General features: G+C 36.9%; 3 protein-coding genes and 8 non-coding genes across 11 annotated transcripts; 8 read left to right on the forward strand and 3 right to left on the reverse strand.

The window, feature by feature from the left end:
• Positions 1-137: 137 nt before the first annotated feature.
• LOC113362549 lies at positions 138-299 on the forward strand. Its single transcript, XR_003365794.1, has one exon. It is a non-coding gene; the product is annotated as a U1 spliceosomal RNA (small nuclear RNA).
• Positions 300-1,033: 734 nt separating this feature from the next.
• Positions 1,034-1,151, forward strand: LOC113362320. Its single transcript, XR_003365695.1, has one exon. It is a non-coding gene; the product is annotated as a U5 spliceosomal RNA (small nuclear RNA).
• A 1,712-nt stretch (positions 1,152-2,863) lies between these two features.
• Positions 2,864-3,445, reverse strand: LOC113359159 (aspartic proteinase CDR1-like). Its single transcript, XM_026602836.1, has one exon. It carries the CDS (start codon positions 3,443-3,445, stop codon positions 2,864-2,866), a length of 582 nt encoding a protein of 193 aa, XP_026458621.1.
• Positions 3,446-7,066: 3,621 nt separating this feature from the next.
• On the forward strand, positions 7,067-7,264 carry LOC113362560. Its single transcript, XR_003365801.1, has one exon. It is a non-coding gene; the product is annotated as a U2 spliceosomal RNA (small nuclear RNA).
• A 411-nt stretch (positions 7,265-7,675) lies between these two features.
• Positions 7,676-7,837, forward strand: LOC113362550. The gene has a single exon (XR_003365795.1). It is a non-coding gene; the product is annotated as a U1 spliceosomal RNA (small nuclear RNA).
• Positions 7,838-8,575: 738 nt separating this feature from the next.
• LOC113362305 lies at positions 8,576-8,695 on the forward strand. The gene has a single exon (XR_003365682.1). It is a non-coding gene; the product is annotated as a U5 spliceosomal RNA (small nuclear RNA).
• A 1,713-nt stretch (positions 8,696-10,408) lies between these two features.
• LOC113359160 (aspartic proteinase CDR1-like) lies at positions 10,409-10,993 on the reverse strand. The gene has a single exon (XM_026602837.1). It carries the CDS (start codon positions 10,991-10,993, stop codon positions 10,409-10,411), a length of 585 nt encoding a protein of 194 aa, XP_026458622.1.
• A 3,632-nt stretch (positions 10,994-14,625) lies between these two features.
• On the forward strand, positions 14,626-14,823 carry LOC113362561. The gene has a single exon (XR_003365802.1). It is a non-coding gene; the product is annotated as a U2 spliceosomal RNA (small nuclear RNA).
• Positions 14,824-15,240: 417 nt separating this feature from the next.
• Positions 15,241-15,402, forward strand: LOC113362551. Its single transcript, XR_003365796.1, has one exon. It is a non-coding gene; the product is annotated as a U1 spliceosomal RNA (small nuclear RNA).
• A 736-nt stretch (positions 15,403-16,138) lies between these two features.
• Positions 16,139-16,258, forward strand: LOC113362302. The gene has a single exon (XR_003365680.1). It is a non-coding gene; the product is annotated as a U5 spliceosomal RNA (small nuclear RNA).
• Positions 16,259-17,967: 1,709 nt separating this feature from the next.
• LOC113359162 (aspartic proteinase CDR1-like) lies at positions 17,968-18,552 on the reverse strand. Its single transcript, XM_026602838.1, has one exon. The coding sequence runs from the start codon at positions 18,550-18,552 to the stop codon at positions 17,968-17,970; it is 585 nt and encodes a 194-aa protein (XP_026458623.1).
• Between the last annotated feature and the right edge of the window lie 1,680 nt (positions 18,553-20,232).

Below are 20,232 nucleotides of genomic sequence, written 5' to 3' on the forward strand. Positions count from 1 at the left end.
AAATTGTAGGTTAACTTCTATCCGTGAAAACAAGGAATAGTGTAAATGAAAGGTAATAATAGAACCACATAGTTAGGTAGGAGAAAAGATTGAGAAAAACATCCCTATAAACCAAGCGTGAAATGCAACTGTAAATCATACTTACCTGGACGGGGTCTATGGTTGATCATGAAGGACCATGGCCTATGTTAGTGACTTCCATTGCACTTTGGAAGGGCGCTTGCCTAAGATCTCCCCATTGAGGGAGAGTCTACGTCATAATTTGTTCCTGAGGGGGAACGCGTCCGCGCGGCTCCTGCCAATTTCATAAGCCTAGATTTCTCATTTGTGCAGCTAAAAAACTTTTCCATGTCCCTTATTCTTATTGTTTACAGCTACAGAAAATGAAGTCTGGTCAAATGAATATCCAGTTGAAATTCATCAGCTGCGGCCAAACCGAATTCTAAAGTAAGTCTTGTAATTTGCAAATCCAATAGCTAGTTAAATGTGATTCGAGCCTTGCACTTTGAAGAAACTTCAGCAGCACATTAGGGGTTGATCTGAGACTTGGAACAATGCATCTATAATATCCAGCCGAAGTACTTCATTGAGAAATCTGATCATCAAACTTTGTGCACATTCCTGCATTAAGTTGTTGGCAACGGTATATGGGGTTTAATTGCAGCTTTTCAATTAATTTCACTGATAATCTCCTTGTAAAATACTTAGAGGAGTCGATTATTTCTGCACTAGCTCTTTAAGATTTCAGTTATTCATTTTGCATCTTAATCGAATTTTTGTCATGCTGCAGGAGTCGTAAGAAGAGAGAAAAAGTTGTTTAAAGAATGATGATACCATGCTAAGACCAAGTGTGTAGAAATGTTTGAGGGGATGGGATCTAGCTAGGGCTGCAACATAACTTGGACTGGTGGTGACTTTAAATCTCAAATGAGACTTGCAATAAAAAAGGTTAGTCCCACATACGTTACAAAGCATAACTATCCTTAAAATGATCTGTATATAACTAGTTCTTCACTCTTGCTAAAGAATCACGCAGCCGTGTGGTAAGCACAAAGCGAACTATTCTTTCGCCTTTTACTAAAGAATACCGTGCTTGCCATATATAAGCGGCATACGCCTATTTTTGGAGGGTTTCTCTTTTCTAGAGGAACCCAACAATCTTTAAATCCAAATGTTTTTGTGTTTCATTTCAAACTTATTAGAGCTTCTTTCATTTTTAATCTTCTAGAAAGGAGGCAGTTGGGCAAACCCAAAATGCTCTGCCCTCCAAACCATTCTTGGATAAGTATATCCTAGACTTTATGTGGTTTATCCTTAGCCGATGAGGACTTGGATCGCATTATCCTTTTAGCAAGGGCAGCATCGTTTGGAATATCCCTTCAGGTGTTCCAAATCTTCTCATGCAGCAATGGTATTTACTTTATTTTTGTGGTCCTCTGGCATCTACAGAAAGCTCGTTGCTAAGTATGAGCTTAAATAAACAAACAAATGTTACTTAGTTTCTATAATCCTATTGCCTCAGAATAGCTTGTGAGGCAATGCCCAAAAAGAAAATAAAGTGTGACCTGAACCCATCCCTCAGAGGAGGGAGGGCAGCAACCATGGGCGCACGGCACCTCCGCAGCCAAACTACAGCTCCTGTACACCTGACTCAATGCTAGTTAGTCTGGTTTTGTGGTATATAAATCATAGGCTGACATGTAATTTATATGCGGGACTAAGGTTTTGCAAGCTATATAAAAACACACCAAATTGTTAAACCTTCCGTGTGTTTTAACTCTCTTCCCAGGCCGGGGATAAGTGAAACTTTGAAATCCTAACAACAATTCCGAAATTAGGAATGGGTTTCTAACTCAGATTTGAAACAAGGGAAATGTTTGAATGGAGAGGGGGATTTTGTTTCTGCATAACCTGTATTGTAGAAGACGGAACTGTATTGTTGATTGGAGAAGAGAAAGAAAAAGAGATTGTAGTTACTTCTTCTTGCTTGCCTAGGGGACACTGATTGACAGGAATTACTTTTAAGGTCCTCTTATGTCGACTGATAAACCATTTAAAACTGTCTGATAGTTCTAAGAATCTTAAATTTTGAATAAATAAACAGATGTCTGTACAAGCAAATACGGCAGGTGGAAGCATTCAGCTTCATGGAAATCAACCTGGTGGTGAGACAACTATATCTCTTATTTAGCTTGTCAGTCTTAGGATTTTATCATAACTAGGCTTCCAAAATAGTAGATGAATTTCACAATAACAAAATGGTTTTCTGAGGTAAAAAGAAAAAGAGACTGCCTGGTAAATTATTATTCATTTTATCTAACAAACATTATATTTCTTTACATTAAAATGAATAATAATTTTATTAAATGGCATTGTCCCCCTTCACGAGCCTAATTTGCAATACTCATCAGCGAAAGAGAGGGACTGGTCCATAACATTATATAAAATGCATTTATTAACTTGTTGCAAAGCTCCTAGAAAAAAAAGGCCATGTATCCTCATCTTTTGGGAAAATGTCTAAACAAACAGTTTCAAAATCTAGTGTCACAAAACTTTCTTTATAATCCGAAATAACATAATCGGACTTCTCAAAATGAAGTGTTAACGAAGGAAAGTTAGCAGTATCAAATTTTCCTGGTAGACGGAAACAAACTTCATAACTCAATCGTTTTACAACATATTCAACTCCGAGCCCGTTAAAATGTGCCTTCACCAAATTGCCACTTTATCAAAATGGCCTATATACATGATGGATATTGGAGTACCGGAATCTATGACACAACCGCCAGTTCCTTGGCTTTTAAGCTCGAAAGTACCTCTTGGAAATCTTATTCTCGTTTTACCTACATGATATCTTCTAGATTTAAGTAATAGAGCGGCGTTGAAATAGCTCAGGCACAACAATGGGAGTTCTCTGTACTTGGCCTACTTGTCCAATTATCGCATCTGCACCAAATCTTAAATATGTATCTGATCCTTCGATTTTACTGTTAAACGCCTCTAAACAGTAGGAAAATTTGCCTTGTCCAGTAGCACCTAATTGGTTTATAAAAGACCATTGTCCTAATCCTAAACCAAGTATTCCTGCAATAATATCAGGTTTGCCGTATAGGTGATTATTACCCCAACTTCTTTCGAAATTCGGTTGGACAAGACCAAAACCCATGTGTAATTGGATACTTTCAAAGCCACCAGTATCGGAGCCTAGAATGAATAGTTCTTCAGCAATAACACCATTTGTAACTGATCCACCCCCATAGCTTGCTTCGTAAATGCACACACCATCTCCGGTGCACCTATCTCCGGTGCAAAGAGGGTGCGTATTACAATAAACAATACGAAATGTAGTTGACAATTTGGAAGGATAAAGTGGCATATCTTGTTTGAAAGTTTTATCGGAACCTTCACACTGAAGCCATGTCTGATAACTATTTGTATCAATCATTAAATAATAATTCATGAATGTTTTCTGTTTGCCAGGAAACGTACCTAAACCAACCGTTGCAACATAAAACGACCTTGCATCGTAAACTACGGGCAGACGTGCAACATCGGAATTCATAGAGTGTGTTGTATTGCTCTGGAGAAATATTTGCGACCCATATAACGTGCTTTAGCTTTAGATTGTTCGACGAGTCTTTGGAGCCTGTCGTGTGGTGTTAGATGATCACCTTGATATAAAGGTGATTCTTTGGAGTCTATATGGATCATTTTGATACTAAACCCTTTCTTTGGATTCACCGCAATGACCGAGTTTAATATTAGTGAAACATGAGTAATTATTAGAAAAAAATGAAAAAAGTTCTCTCCATTTTTTAGATAAAACAGACTTTAATGGACAACTATGTGCACCTTCAGACTTCAATTTATAGTTGTTTACTGAGAAAATAAAAATCTTACTAAATTGTCTAGAAATTAAAGAAAATATTTTCTTATTAATGTCTCAAAGCTCATACACCTTTGGATATCGAGACTTAAATGAGTAAATTTTGTGATTAGGAAACTTAAACTTAGCCTAATTAGAATTTGACTTTTGTTAACTTGTATACCCGTATACATGTTAAGGTTTAATAAAGAATTATTTTAGGGTATTGGAAATTATGTTTTTTTGTCATATTCTACTAGAAATTGGTTATTTTGCACTAAAAACAACAAACCATGTTCCGAATGCAAAGAAATGTTGTTTTCATTGCAATAAAACAAACAAATCTTGTTTCCAATGCAAAGAATTTTTATTTTAATGAATCTTAGAATTTATATTATTTATTTTTGTCTAGAGATTGAAGAAATGTTTATTGAGAAAATAAAAATCTTATTGTTTTGTCTAGACATTAAAGAAAATATTTTGTTATTAATGTCTCAAGGCTCGGACACCTACAGAAGATCAATCAGATCACTGGACTTAAAGTTTAAAGACTTAAATGAGTAAATATTTTGTGATTAGGAAAATTAGAAACTTAGCCTAATTAGAATTTATAAAATATTATTATTTATCTATATTTAGACATCTGTGAAAAAACAGTGCATTCCAGCAACACTACAGATACTGCGGATCCTGTATGCTACCATACTTGGGTTGCATTCTTTGGTATATCAGTGAAGGCATTGCAACCTAGGGATTAGATACATATTTAAGGTTTGTGCATTCCTAATCAGGATCTTTATACTCTGAATGAAGATGTAGACGAGAAAGGTCATTGGTACAGTTCCGAGGCTGAAAACCAGATGGTGAGGATGATGGGCGAGATGAGTTATGTGAAGCAATATTAGCCACATGTTGAGAGTTTTAGATTTTGTTTGTTGCTCCAGACGTAGCTCAAAGGTAAGGAGGTAAGTAATAAAGTCTTCAGTTTTCATAGAATCCATGCATATTAGTGGTGACATAAGTAACCATGGAATCATAAGAAGTGTCTAATGCAGCAAGAAGACAATGACGAATTCACTATCGGTAACAATAGTATTTGCAGCAACAAGACTATTAACAATATCACAAGCACGATCTATATATGCTCGCATATAAGATGATGAGTATGAGCATCCGATTTCGAAGCAAACATAGATTCAAGAGAAGACCAAACTTCTTTAGAGGTAGTAAGACGATGAACTTGATGAAGAACACCAGGAGTGAGGGATGAGAATAACCAACCAAGGAGGATCTTATCTTGTTTTTTCCAAGGAGCAAATTGTGGATTTATCAGCAAGAAAAGCCTAGGGGCAAGGTTTTTCACCGGTAACGTAACCATCTAGGTCGTAGCCTTGAAGATAAGGCAAAAATTGCGCACGCCATAATGAGTAGTTTCTGCTATCAAGTTTTATTGTAATGATGTGATGGGGTTTGATAATAAGGAAGATGAATCTAAGAACAAACTTGACTGGCAGTAGAAAATTCAGAAGAAGAAGAAGAGTCTTCTAAAGTAGAAGAAGTGGATCATCTTATTTACAAACGCAAGCCAACTTTGATGCTGACTAGGCTGGAGATATCTCTGACAAGTGGCATGGCAATATTTTTGGTACCAAACCTAATATCTTGGTGCTATTGGAGACAAAAGACTGTCTCCAGATCCAGCATTGAGGCTGATTTAGCTGATGCAACTTCCGAAATTATTTGCTCTGAACTTCATTTGAAACGCTCTAAACCTCCAGTATTGTGGTGTGATAACATGACTTAACATTTTTCACAACAGAATGAAAGCATATTTGAGATTGCTTTTTATTATGTCAGAGAATTAATTGCGGCCAAGGTTTTTTTCTTGTCTACCCGAGAACAGATTGCAGACATCCTTACAAAAGGTTTGTCTACTGTGAGATTCTATTTTCTCATATTCAAGCTCAGTATCTCTGCACCTGCATTAGACTCTGGTCTTAAAAGCGTGTGATTTGTGTGTGTTGTGCATGCTTAATGTATGAGTATGGTTACTGGCAATAGTGAGTCAATCTGTATGTCGGTCACCGGCTCAGGTGGTCAACATAATTCAAATGTTTATGTACTCTATATCTGTGTTATTCAGTCTTGTAGTGAAAAACTGAAAATCAATCAAATGAAATGAAATCGGAGAGAGTGTCCAACGACCTGATCTCTTTCAGCAAATAGTAATAGGGAACTAATGAGTTACTACTCTCCAATTACTTGGTCGGTTTATAAGTTTACAACACTAGTAGTTATTTTCTAATAAAAGCTTAACACATTTTAATGACAAACTTACAACAACGAAATAGCACAAGAAAATTCCTCGTGTGATCTGAAATACTCAAAAGATAAAATATAAAAGCACACACGACTTCAACCCCATGAGCATCACAACCATTACCAATCATTTGCAGAAGCAAAGAGTTCAATGATGGTGAAGCAAAATAGCGTGAAGGTATCCCCCATTTGTGCATAGTTGATTAAATGTTGGAAGTTTTCCGGTCCTTGGGCTGTTGTCGTTGCGGATAGTCTTTCCATGGTGTGGGTTTGCTGTATCCGGGAGTTCTGACTTCCATGTTGTGCACCTACAGTTTGGGTAATTATGTTTGGCACTGGATGTGGCGGCGGAGTTAAGGTTTTAGACTTTGCTGACTGTAAGAAATATTATTTGGTGGTGATACAAATACTTGTGGAATCAGATTGATATATATCTATGCTTCCTAGGTTTGGAGAGTTGACTTCCAGAAGCCGCGTGGTCTTTCTGTTATATCTGCAGTAGTCCTTCCTTCTTTTTATGAATTTGTGAATCGACATTCTCTTGCTGAATGCGAATCGGCGTCCTCTTGGTTATTTTCTACATGTGCGTTGCAAAATATAAATCTCAGTTGAACACGTACCTTTTGGGTTTCACTGTCATGTATTCGTCACAAAGAAGATTATGACTCGTAGTTATGAGGCTGTGAAAATTGAATTCATAGCCGTGGATTTGTAGTTCTCTATAATGGTGATTTTTTTTGTTTCCATCGCTTAAAATCTCTGTCTGACTATCTTTGTGAATTCTAATGTTTAGTGTTTTAGCTTTTGCCCCACAACGATTAAGCTGTAACATATTGTGAATTCTGTGACCTATAAAAGTTGAATTGTGAAACTCGAAGAAGTATACCTTTCTCGGCCTTTTGGCTAAGATCAAGTGTAGTATCTGTTCTTATCAGTTTAATATCTGATATGTGAGCCATCGGCTCACACGATATTAAATTAATTTTTTTCATGGGGGAGTTCCCATCACAGCAGCTTGCTGCTGGGGTTCTCATGCGTCGCCTTTGCGTTGCACTACTGCAATGGCCTGGTGCACCCCCACCAAATCTAATTGTTAAGCATTTCAGATCTTGCGGTACTGCCTAGGCCTGCGTTGCTGCAGGGGTGTAATATGTGTTCTTATCCGTTCCATCTCCTTGTCAGCCAAAAGAGTAAGCAGGCCCTGAGACAAACTCCAGAGTGCAATAACGATGGATTATTGATGACTTGGAATATCATATTCACTTGATCAGATTTGTTTGAAGCACGCTCTATGGCCCCTATCGCGCTTTTAAGTTTCAAGGAATAGTGCTTTTGGGCACAATGATGGTAAGAAAATTGTAGGTTAACTTCTATCCGTGAAAACAAGGAATAGTGTAAATGAAAGGTAATAATAGAACCACATAAGTTAGGTAGGAGAAAAGATTGAGAAAAACATCCCTATAAACCAAGCGTGAAATGCAACTGTAAATCATACTTACCTGGACGGGGTCTATGGTTGATCATGAAGGACCATGGCCTATGTTAGTGACTTCCATTGCACTTTGGAAGGGCGCTTGCCTAAGATCTCCCCATTGAGGGAGAGTCTACGTCATAATTTGTTCCTGAGGGGGAACGCGTCCGCGCGGCTCCTGCCAATTTCATAAGCCTAGATTTTCTCATTTGTGCAGCTAAAAAACTTTTCCATGTCCCTTATTCTTATTGTTTACAGCTACAGAAAATGAAGTCTGGTCAAATGAATATCCAGTTGAAATTCATCAGCTGCGGCCAAACCGAATTCTAAAGTAAGTCTTGTAATTTGCAAATCCAATAGCTAGTTAAATGTGATTCGAGCCTTGCACTTTGAAGAAACTTCAGCAGCACATTAGGGGTTGATCTGAGACTTGGAACAATGCATCTATATATATCCAGCCGAAGTACTTCATTGAGAAATCTGATCATCAAACTTTGTGCACATTCCTGCATTAAGTTGTTGGCAACGGTATATGGGGTTTAATTGCAGCTTTTCAATTAATTTCACTGATAATCTCCTTGTAAAATACTTAGAGGAGTCGATTATTTCTGCACTAGCTCTTTAAGATTTCAGTTATTCATTTTTGCATCTTAATCGAATTTTTGTCATGCTGCAGGAGTCGTAAGAAGAGAGAAAAAGTTGTTTAAAGAATGATGATACCATGCTAAGACCAAGTGTGTAGAAATGTTTGAGGGGATGGGATCTAGCTAGGGCTGCAACATAACTTGGACTGGTGGTGACTTTAAATCTCAAATGAGACTTGCAATGAAAAAAGGTTAGTCCCACATACGTTACAAAGCATAACTATCCTTAAAATGATCTGTATATAACTAGTTCTTCACTCTTGCTAAAGAATCACGCAGCCGTGTGGTAAGCACAAAGCGAACTATTCTTTCGCCTTTTACTAAAGAATACCGTGTACTTGCCATATATAAGCGGCATACGCCTATTTTTGGAGGGTTTCTCTTTTCTAGAGGAACCCAACAATCTTTAAATCCAAATGTTTTTGTGTTTCATTTCAAACTTATTAGAGCTTCTTTCATTTTTAATCTTCTAGAAAGGAGGCAGTTGGGCAAACCCAAAATGCTCTGCCCTCCAAACCATTCTTGGATAAGTATATCCTAGACTTTATGTGGTTTATCCTTAGCCGATGAGGACTTGGATCGCATTATCCTTTTAGCAAGGGCAGCATCGTTTGGAATATCCCTTCAGGTGTTCCAAATCTTCTCATGCAGCAATGGTATTTACTTTATTTTGTGGTCCTCTGGCATCTACAGAAAGCTCGTTGCTAAGTATGAGCTTAAATAAACAAACAAATGTTACTTAGTTTCTATAATCCTATTGCCTCAGAATAGCTTGTGAGGCAATGCCCAAAAAAGAAAATAAAGTGTGACCTGAACCCATCCCTCAGAGGAGGGAGGGCAGCAACCATGGGCGCACGGCACCTCCGCAGCCAAACTACAGCTCCTGTACACCTGACTCAATGCTAGTTAGTCTGGTTTTGTGGTATATAAATCATAGGCTGACATGTAATTTATATGATGCGGGACTAAGGTTTTGCAAGCTATATAAAAACACACCAAATTGTTAAACCTTCCGTGTGTTTTAACTCTCTTCCCAGGCCGGGGATAAGTGAAACTTTGAAATCCTAACAACAATTCCGAAATTAGGAATGGGTTTCTAACTCAGATTTGAAACAAGGGAAATGTTTGAATGGAGAGGGGGATTTTGTTTCTGCATAACCTGTATTGTAGAAGACGGAACTGTATTGTTGATTGGAGAAGAGAAAGGAAAGAGATTGTAGTTACTTCTTCTTGCTTGCCTAGGGGACACTGATTGACAGGAATTACTTTTAAGGTCCTCTTATGTCGACTGATAAACCATTTAAAACTGTCTGATAGTTCTAAGAATCTTAAATTTTGAATAAATAAACAGATGTCTGTACAAGCAAATACGGCAGGTGGAAGCATTCAGCTTCATGGAAATCAACCTGGTGAGACAACTATATCTCTTATTTAGCTTGTCAGTCTTAGGATTTTATCATAACTAGGCTTCCAAAATAGTAGATGAATTTCACAATAACAAAATGGTTTTCTGAGGTAAAAAGAAAAAGAGACTGCCTGGTAAATTATTATTCATTTTATCTAACAAACATTATATTTCTTTACATTAAAATGAATAATAATTTTATTAAATGGCATTGTCCCCCTTCACGAGCCTAATTTGCAATACTCATCAGCGAAAGAGAGGGACTGGTCCATAACATTATATAAAATGCATTTATTAACTTGTTGCAAAGCTCCTAGAAAAAAAAGGCCATGTATCCTCATCTTTTGGGAAAATGTCTAAACAAACAGTTTCAAAATCTAGTGTCACAAAACTTTCTTTATAATCCGAAATAACATAATCGGACTTCTCAAAATGAAGTGTTAACGAAGGAAAGTTAGCAGTATCAAATTTTCCTGGTAGACGGAAACAAACTTCATAACTCAATCGTTTTACAACATATTCAACTCCGAGCCCGTTAAAATGTGCCTTCACCAAATTTGCCACTTTATCAAAATGGCCTATATACATGATGGATATTGGAGTACCGGAATCTATGACACAACCGCCAGTTCCTTGGCTTTTAAGCTCGAAAGTACCTCTTGGAAATCTTATTCTCGTTTTACCTACACTGATATCTTCTAGATTTAAGTAATAGAGCGGCGTTGAAATAGCTCAGGCACAACAATGGGAGTTCTCTGTACTTTTTGGCCTACTTGTCCAATTATCGCATCTGCACCAAATCTTAAATATGTATCCGATCCTTCGATTTTACTGTTAAACGCCTCTAAACAGTAGGAAAATTTGCCTTGTCCAGTAGCACCTAATTGGTTTATAAAAGACCATTGTCCTAATCCTAAACCAAGTATTCCTGCAATAATATCAGGTTTGCCGTATAGGTGATTATTACCCCAACTTCTTTCGAAATTCGGTTGGACAAGACCAAAACCCATGTGTAATTGGATACTTTCAAAGCCACCAGTATCGGAGCCTAGAATGAATAGTTCTTCAGCAATAACACCATTTGTAACTGATCCACCCCCATAGCTTGCTTCGTAAATGCACACACCATCTCCGGTGCACCTATCTCCGGTGCAAAGAGGGTGCGTATTACAATAAACAATACGAAATGTAGTTGACAATTTGGAAGGATAAAGTGGCATATCTTGTTTGAAAGTTTTATCGGAACCTTCACACTGAAGCCATGTCTGATAACTATTTGTATCAATCATTAAATAATAATTCATGAATGTTTTCTGTTTGCCAGGAAACGTACCTAAACCAACCGTTGCAACATAAAACGACCTTGCATCGTAAACTACGGGCAGACGTGCAACATCGGAATTCATAGAATGTGTTGTATTGCTCTGGAGAAATATTTGCGACTCCATATAACGTGCTTTAGCTTTAGATTGTTCGACGAGTCTTTGGAGCCTGTCGTGTGGTGTTAGATGATCACCTTGATATAAAGGTGATTCTTTGGAGTCTATATGGATCATTTTGATACTAAACCCTTTCTTTGGATTCACCGCAATGACCGAGTTTAATATTAGTGAAACATGAGTAATTATTAGAAAAAAATGAAAAAAGTTCTCTCCATTTTTTAGATAAAACAGACTTTAATGGACAACTATGTGCACCTTCAGACTTCAATTTATAGTTGTTTACTGAGAAAATAAAAATCTTACTAAATTGTCTAGAAATTAAAGAAAATATTTTCTTATTAATGTCTCAAAGCTCATACACCTTTGGATATCGAGACTTAAATGAGTAAATATTTTGTGATTAGGAAACTTAAACTTAGCCTAATTAGAATTTGACTTTTGTTAACTTGTATACCCGTATACATGTTAAGGTTTAATAAAGAATTATTTTAGGGTATTGGAAATTATGTTTTTTTGTCATATTCTACTAGAAATTGGTTATTCTTGCACTAAAAACAACAAACCATGTTCCGAATGCAAAGAAATGTTGTTTTCATTGCAATAAAACAAACAAATCTTGTTTCCAATGCAAAGAATTTTTATTTTAATGAACCTTAGAATTTATTTTTATTTATTTTTGTCTAGAGATTGAAGAAATTGTTTATTGAGAAAATAAAAATCTTATTGTTTTGTCTAGACATTAAAGAAAATATTTTGTTATTAATGTCTCAAGGCTCGGACACCTACAGAAGATCAATCAGATCACTGGACTTAAAGTTTAAAGACTTAAATGAGTAAATATTTTGTGATTAGGAAAATTAGAAACTTAGCCTAATTAGAATTTATAAAATATTATTATTTATCTATATTTAGACATCTGTGAAAAAACAGTGCATTCCAGCAACACTACAGATACTGCGGATCCTGTATGCTACCATACTTGGGTTGCATTCTTTGGTATATCAGTGAAGGCATTGCAACCTAGGGATTAGATACATATTTAAGGTTTGTGCATTCCTAATCAGGATCTTTATACTCTGAATGAAGATGTAGACGAGAAAGGTCATTGGTACAGTTCCGAGGCTGAAAACCAGATGGTGAGGATGATGGGCGAGATGAGTTATGTGAAGCAATATTAGCCACATGTTGAGAGTTTTAGATCTTTTGTTTGTTGCTCCAGACGTAGCTCAAAGGTAAGGAGGTAAGTAATAAAGTCTTCAGTTTTCATAGAATCCATGCATATTAGTGGTGACATAAGTAACCATGGAATCATAAGAAGTGTCTAATGCAGCAAGAAGACAATGACGAATTCACTATCGGTAACAATAGTATTTGCAGCAACAAGACTATTAACAATATCACAAGCACGATCTATATATGCTCGCATATAAGATGATGAGTATGAGCATCCGATTTCGAAGCAAACATAGATTCAAGAGAAGACCAAACTTCTTTAGAGGTAGTAAGACGATGAACTTGTGAAGAACACCAGGAGTGAGGGATGAGAAAACCAACCAAGGAGGATCTTATCTTGTTTTTTCCAAGGAGCAAATTGTGGATTTATCAGCAAGAAAAGCCTAGGGGCAAGGTTTTTCACCGGTAACGTAACCATCTAGGTCGTAGCCTTGAAGATAAGGCAAAAATTGCGCACGCCATAATGAGTAGTTTCTGCTATCAAGTTTTATTGTAATGATGTGATGGGGTTTGATAATAAGGAAGATGAATCTAAGAACAAACTTGACTGGCAGTAGAAAATTCAGAAGAAGAAGAAGAGTCTTCTAAAGTAGAAGAAGTGGATCATCTATCATCTTATTACAAACGCAAGCCAACTTTGATGCTGACTAGGCTGGAGATATCTCTGACAAGTGGCATGGCAATATTTTTGGTACCAAACCTAATATCTTGGTGCTATTGGAGACAAAAGACTGTCTCCAGATCCAGCATTGAGGCTGATTTAGCTGATGCAACTTCCGAAATTATTTGCTCTGAACTTCATTTGAAACGCTCTAAACCTCCAGTATTGTGGTGTGATAACATGACTTAACATTTTTCACAACAGAATGAAAGCATATTTGAGATTGCTTTTTATTATGTCAGAGAATTAATTGCGGCCAAGGTTTTTTTCTTGTCTACCCGAGAACAGATTGCAGACATCCTTACAAAAGGTTTGTCTACTGTGAGATTCTATTTTCTCATATTCAAGCTCAGTATCTCTGCACCTGCATTAGACTCTGGTCTTAAAAGCGTGTGATTTGTGTGTGTTGTGCATGCTTAATGTATGAGTATGGTTACTGGCAATAGTGAGTCAATCTGTATGTCGGTCACCGGCTCAGGTGGTCAACATAATTCAAATGTTTATGTACTCTATATCTGTGTTATTCAGTCTTGTAGTGAAAAACTGAAAATCAATCAAATGAAATGAAATCGGAGAGAGTGTCCAACGACCTGATCTCTTTCAGCAAATAGTAATAGGGAACTAATGAGTTACTACTCTCCAATTACTTGGTCGGTTTATAAGTTTACAACACTAGTAGTTATTTTCTAATAAAAGCTTAACACATTTTAATGACAAACTTACAACAACGAAATAGCACAAGAAAATTCCTCGTGTGATCTGAAATACTCAAAAGATAAATATAAAAGCACACACGACTTCAACCCCATGAGCATCACAACCATTACCAATCATTTGCAGAAGCAAAGAGTTCAATGATGGTGAAGCAAAATAGCGTGAAGGTATCCCCCATTTGTGCATAGTTGATTAAATGTTGGAAGTTTTCCGGTCCTTGGGCTGTTGTCGTTGCGGATAGTCTTTCCATGGTGTGGGTTTGCTGTATCCGGGAGTTCTGACTTCCATGTTGTGCACCTACAGTTTGGGTAATTATGTTTGGCACTGGATGTGGCGGCGGAGTTAAGGTTTTAGACTTTGCTGACTGTAAGAAATATTATTTGGTGGTGATACAAATACTTGTGGAATCAGATTGATATATATCTATCTATCGTAGGTTTGGAGAGTTGACTTCCAGAAGCCGCGTGGTCTTTCTGTTATATCTGCAGTAGTCCTTCCTTCTTTTTATGAATTTGTGAATCGACATTCTCTTGCTGAATGCGAATCGGCGTCCTCTTGGTTATTTTCTACATGTGCGTTGCAAAATATAAATCTCAGTTGAACACGTACCTTTTGGGTTTCACTGTCATGTATTCGTCACAAAGAAGATTATGACTCGTAGTTATGAGGCTGTGAAAATTGAATTCATAGCCGTGGATTTGTAGTTCTCTATAATGGTGATTTTTTTTGTTTCCATCGCTTAAAATCTCTGTCTGACTATCTTTGTGAATTCTAATGTTTAGTGTTTTAGCTTTTGCCCCACAACGATTAAGCTGTAACATATTGTGAATTCTGTGACCTATAAAAGTTGAATTGTGAAACTCGAAGAAGTATACCTTTCTCGGCCTTTTGGCTAAGATCAAGTGTAGTATCTGTTCTTATCAGTTTAATATCTGATATGTGAGCCATCGGCTCACACGATATTAAATTAATTTTTTTCATGGGGGAGTTCCCATCACAGCAGCTTGCTGCTGGGGTTCTCATGCGTCGCCTTTGCGTTGCACTACTGCAATGGCCTGGTGCACCCCCACCAAATCTAATTGTTAAGCATTTCAGATCTTGCGGTACTGCCTAGGCCTGCGTTGCTGCAGGGGTGTAATATGTGTTTATTGTTCTTATCCGTTCCATCTCCTTGTCAGCCAAAAGAGTAAGCAGGCCCTGAACAAACTCCAGAGTGCAATAACGATGGATTATTGATGACTTGGAATATCATATTCACTTGATCAGATTTGTTTGAAGCACGCTCTATGGCCCCTATCGCGCTTTTAAGTTTCAAGGAATAGTGCTTTTGGGCACAATGATGGTAAGAAAATTGTAGGTTAACTTCTATCCGTGAAAACAAGGAATAGTGTAAATGAAAGGTAATAATAGAACCACATAAGTTAGGTAGGAGAAAAGATTGAGAAAAACATCCCTATAAACCAAGCGTGAAATGCAACTGTAAATCATACTTACCTGGACGGGGTCTATGGTTGATCATGAAGGACCATGGCCTATGTTAGTGACTTCCATTGCACTTTGGAAGGGCGCTTGCCTAAGATCTCCCCATTGAGGGAGAGTCTACGTCATAATTTGTTCCTGAGGGGGAACGCGTCCGCGCGGCTCCTGCCAATTTCATAAGCCTAGATTTTCTCATTTGTGCAGCTAAAAACTTTTCCATGTCCCTTATTCTTATTGTTTACAGCTACAGAAAATGAAGTCTGGTCAAATGAATATCCAGTTGAAATTCATCAGCTGCGGCCAAACCGAATTCTAAAGTAAGTCTTGTAATTTGCAAATCCAATAGCTAGTTAAATGTGATTCGAGCCTTGCACTTTGAAGAAACTTCAGCAGCACATTAGGGGTTGATCTGAGACTTGGAACAATGCATCTATATATATCCAGCCGAAGTACTTCATTGAGAAATCTGATCATCAAACTTTGTGCACATTCCTGCATTAAGTTGTTGGCAACGGTATATGGGGTTTAATTGCAGCTTTTCAATTAATTTCACTGATAATCTCCTTGTAAAATACTTAGAGGAGTCGATTATTTCTGCACTAGCTCTTTAAGATTTCAGTTATTCATTTTTGCATCTTAATCGAATTTTTGTCATGCTGCAGGAGTCGTAAGAAGAGAGAAAAAGTTGTTTAAAGAATGATGATACCATGCTAAGACCAAGTGTGTAGAAATGTTTGAGGGGATGGGATCTAGCTAGGGCTGCAACATAACTTGGACTGGTGGTGACTTTAAATCTCAAATGAGACTTGCAATGAAAAAGGTTAGTCCCACATACGTTACAAAGCATAACTATCCTTAAAATGATCTGTATATAACTAGTTCTTCACTCTTGCTAAAGAATCACGCAGCCGTGTGGTAAGCACAAAGCGAACTATTCTTTCGCCTTTTACTAAAGAATACCGTGTGCTTGCCATATATAAGCGGCATACGCCTATTTTTGGAGGGTTTCTCTTTTCTAGAGGAACCCAACAATCTTTAAATCCAAATGTTTTTGTGTTTCATTTCAAACTTATTAGAGCTTCTTTCATTTTTAATCTTCTAGAAAGGAGGCAGTTGGGCAAACCCAAAATGCTCTGCCCTCCAAACCATTCTTGGATAAGTATATCCTAGACTTTATGTGGTTTATCCTTAGCCGATGAGGACTTGGATCGCATTATCCTTTTAGCAAGGGCAGCATCGTTTGGAATATCCCTTCAGGTGTTCCAAATCTTCTCATGCAGCAATGGTATTTATTATTTTGTGGTCCTCTGGCATCTACAGAAAGCTCGTTGCTAAGTATGAGCTTAAAAAACAAACAAATGTTACTTAGTTTCTATAATCCTATTGCCTCAGAATAGCTTGTGAGGCAATGCCCAAAAAGAAAATAAAGTGTGACCTGAACCCATCCCTCAGAGGAGGGAGGGGGCAGCAACCATGGGCGCACGGCACCTCCGCAGCCAAACTACAGCTCCTGTACACCTGACTCAATGCTAGTTAGTCTGGTTTTGTGGTATATAAATCATAGGCTGACATGTAATTTATATGATGCGGGACTAAGGTTTTGCAAGCTATATAAAAACACACCAAATTGTTAAACCTTCCGTGTGTTTTAACTCTCTTCCCAGGCCGGGGATAAGTGAAACTTTGAAATCCTAACAACAATTCCGAAATTAGGAATGGGTTTCTAACTCAGATTTGAAACAAGGGAAATGTTTGAATGGAGGGGGATTTTGTTTCTGCATAACCTGTATTGTAGAAGACGGAACTGTATTGTTGATTGGAGAAGAGAAAGGAAAGAGATTGTAGTTACTTCTTCTTGCTTGCCTAGGGGACACTGATTGACAGGAATTACTTTTAAGGTCCTCTTATGTCGACTGATAAACCATTTAAAACTGTCTGATAGTTCTAAGAATCTTAAATTTTGAATAAATAAACAGATGTCTGTACAAGCAAATACGGCAGGTGGAAGCATTCAGCTTCATGGAAATCAACCTGGTGAGACAACTATATCTCTTATTTAGCTTGTCAGTCTTAGGATTTTATCATAACTAGGCTTCCAAAATAGTAGATGAATTTCACAATAACAAAATGGTTTTCTGAGGTAAAAAGAAAAAGAGACTGCCTGGTAAATTATTATTCATTTTATCTAACAAACATTATATTTCTTTACATTAAAATGAATAATAATTTTATTAAATGGCATTGTCCCCCTTCACGAGCCTAATTTGCAATACTCATCAGCGAAAGAGAGGGACTGGTCCATAACATTATATAAAATGCATTTATTAACTTGTTGCAAAGCTCCTAGAAAAAAAAGGCCATGTATCCTCATCTTTTGGGAAAATGTCTAAACAAACAGTTTCAAAATCTAGTGTCACAAAACTTTCTTTATAATCCGAAATAACATAATCGGACTTCTCAAAATGAAGTGTTAACGAAGGAAAGTTAGCAGTATCAAATTTTCCTGGTAGACGGAAACAAACTTCATAACTCAATCGTTTTACAACATATTCAACTCCGAGCCCGTTAAAATGTGCCTTCACCAAATTTGCCACTTTATCAAAATGGCCTATATACATGATGGATATTGGAGTACCGGAATCTATGACACAACCGCCAGTTCCTTGGCTTTTAAGCTCGAAAGTACCTCTTGGAAATCTTATTCTCGTTTTACCTACACTGATATCTTCTAGATTTAAGTAATAGAGCGGCGTTGAAATAGCTCAGGCACAACAATGGGAGTTCTCTGTACTTCTTGGCCTACTTGTCCAATTATCGCATCTGCACCAAATCTTAAATATGTATCTGATCCTTCGATTTTACTGTTAAACGCCTCTAAACAGTAGGAAAATTTGCCTTGTCCAGTAGCACCTAATTGGTTTATAAAAGACCATTGTCCTAATCCTAAACCAAGTATTCCTGCAATAATATCAGGTTTGCCGTATAGGTGATTATTACCCCAACTTCTTTCGAAATTCGGTTGGACAAGACCAAAACCCATGTGTAATTGGATACTTTCAAAGCCACCAGTATCGGAGCCTAGAATGAATAGTTCTTCAGCAATAACACCATTTGTAACTGATCCACCCCCATAGCTTGCTTCGTAAATGCACACACCATCTCCGGTGCACCTATCTCCGGTGCAAAGAGGGTGCGTATTACAATAAACAATACGAAATGTAGTTGACAATTTGGAAGGATAAAGTGGCATATCTTGTTTGAAAGTTTTATCGGAACCTTCACACTGAAGCCATGTCTGATAACTATTTGTATCAATCATTAAATAATAATTCATGAATGTTTTCTGTTTGCCAGGAAACGTACCTAAACCAACCGTTGCAACATAAAACGACCTTGCATCGTAAACTACGGGCAGACGTGCAACATCGGAATTCATAGAGTGTGTTGTATTGCTCTGGAGAAATATTTGCGACTCCATATAACGTGCTTTAGCTTTAGATTGTTCGACGAGTCTTTGGAGCCTGTCGTGTGGTGTTAGATGATCACCTTGATATAAAGGTGATTCTTTGGAGTCTATATGGATCATTTTGATACTAAACCCTTTCTTTGGATTCACCGCAATGACCGAGTTTAATATTAGTGAAACATGAGTAATTATTAGAAAAAAATGAAAAAAGTTCTCTCCATTTTTTAGATAAAACAGACTTTAATGGACAACTATGTGCACCTTCAGACTTCAATTTATAGTTGTTTACTGAGAAAATAAAAATCTTACTAAATTGTCTAGAAATTAAAGAAAATATTTTCTTATTAATGTCTCAAAGCTCATACACCTTTGGATATCGAGACTTAAATGAGTAAATATTTTGTGATTAGGAAACTTAAACTTAGCCTAATTAGAATTTGACTTTTGTTAACTTGTATACCCGTATACATGTTAAGGTTTAATAAAGAATTATTTTAGGGTATTGGAAATTATGTTTTTTTGTCATATTCTACTAGAAATTGGTTATTCTTGCACTAAAAACAACAAACCATGTTCCGAATGCAAAGAAATGTTGTTTTCATTGCAATAAAACAAACAAATCTTGTTTCCAATGCAAAGAATTTTTATTTTAATGAATCTTAGAATTTATATTTATTTATTTTTGTCTAGAGATTGAAGAAATTGTTTATTGAGAAAATAAAAATCTTATTGTTTTGTCTAGACATTAAAGAAAATATTTTGTTATTAATGTCTCAAGGCTCGGACACCTACAGAAGATCAATCAGATCACTGGACTTAAAGTTTAAAGACTTAAATGAGTAAATATTTTGTGATTAGGAAAATTAGAAACTTAGCCTAATTAGAATTTATAAATATTATTATTTATCTATATTTAGACATCTGTGAAAAAACAGTGCATTCCAGCAACACTACAGATACTGCGGATCCTGTATGCTACCATACTTGGGTTGCATTCTTTGGTATATCAGTGAAGGCATTGCAACCTAGGGATTAGATACATATTTAAGGTTTGTGCATTCCTAATCAGGATCTTTATACTCTGAATGAAGATGTAGACGAGAAAGGTCATTGGTACAGTTCCGAGGCTGAAAACCAGATGGTGAGGATGATGGGCGAGATGAGTTATGTGAAGCAATATTAGCCACATGTTGAGAGTTTTAGATCTTTTGTTTGTTGCTCCAGACGTAGCTCAAAGGTAAGGAGGTAAGTAATAAAGTCTTCAGTTTTCATAGAATCCATGCATATTAGTGGTGACATAAGTAACCATGGAATCATAAGAAGTGTCTAATGCAGCAAGAAGACAATGACGAATTCACTATCGGTAACAATAGTATTTGCAGCAACAAGACTATTAACAATATCACAAGCACGATCTATATATGCTCGCATATAAGATGATGAGTATGAGCATCCGATTTCGAAGCAAACATAGATTCAAGAGAAGACCAAACTTCTTTAGAGGTAGTAAGACGATGAACTTGATGAAGAACA

Source organism: Papaver somniferum, chromosome 3 (assembly GCF_003573695.1).
Source record: "Papaver somniferum cultivar HN1 chromosome 3, ASM357369v1, whole genome shotgun sequence".
Lineage (NCBI taxonomy): Eukaryota > Viridiplantae > Streptophyta > Magnoliopsida > Ranunculales > Papaveraceae > Papaver > Papaver somniferum.

Coding starts and splice junctions, on each gene's coding strand:
- LOC113359159 (XM_026602836.1), bottom strand. CDS start 3,445: ATGATTGATACAAATAGTTATCAGACATGGCTTCAGTGTGAAGGTTCC.
- LOC113359160 (XM_026602837.1), bottom strand. CDS start 10,993: ATGATTGATACAAATAGTTATCAGACATGGCTTCAGTGTGAAGGTTCC.
- LOC113359162 (XM_026602838.1), bottom strand. CDS start 18,552: ATGATTGATACAAATAGTTATCAGACATGGCTTCAGTGTGAAGGTTCC.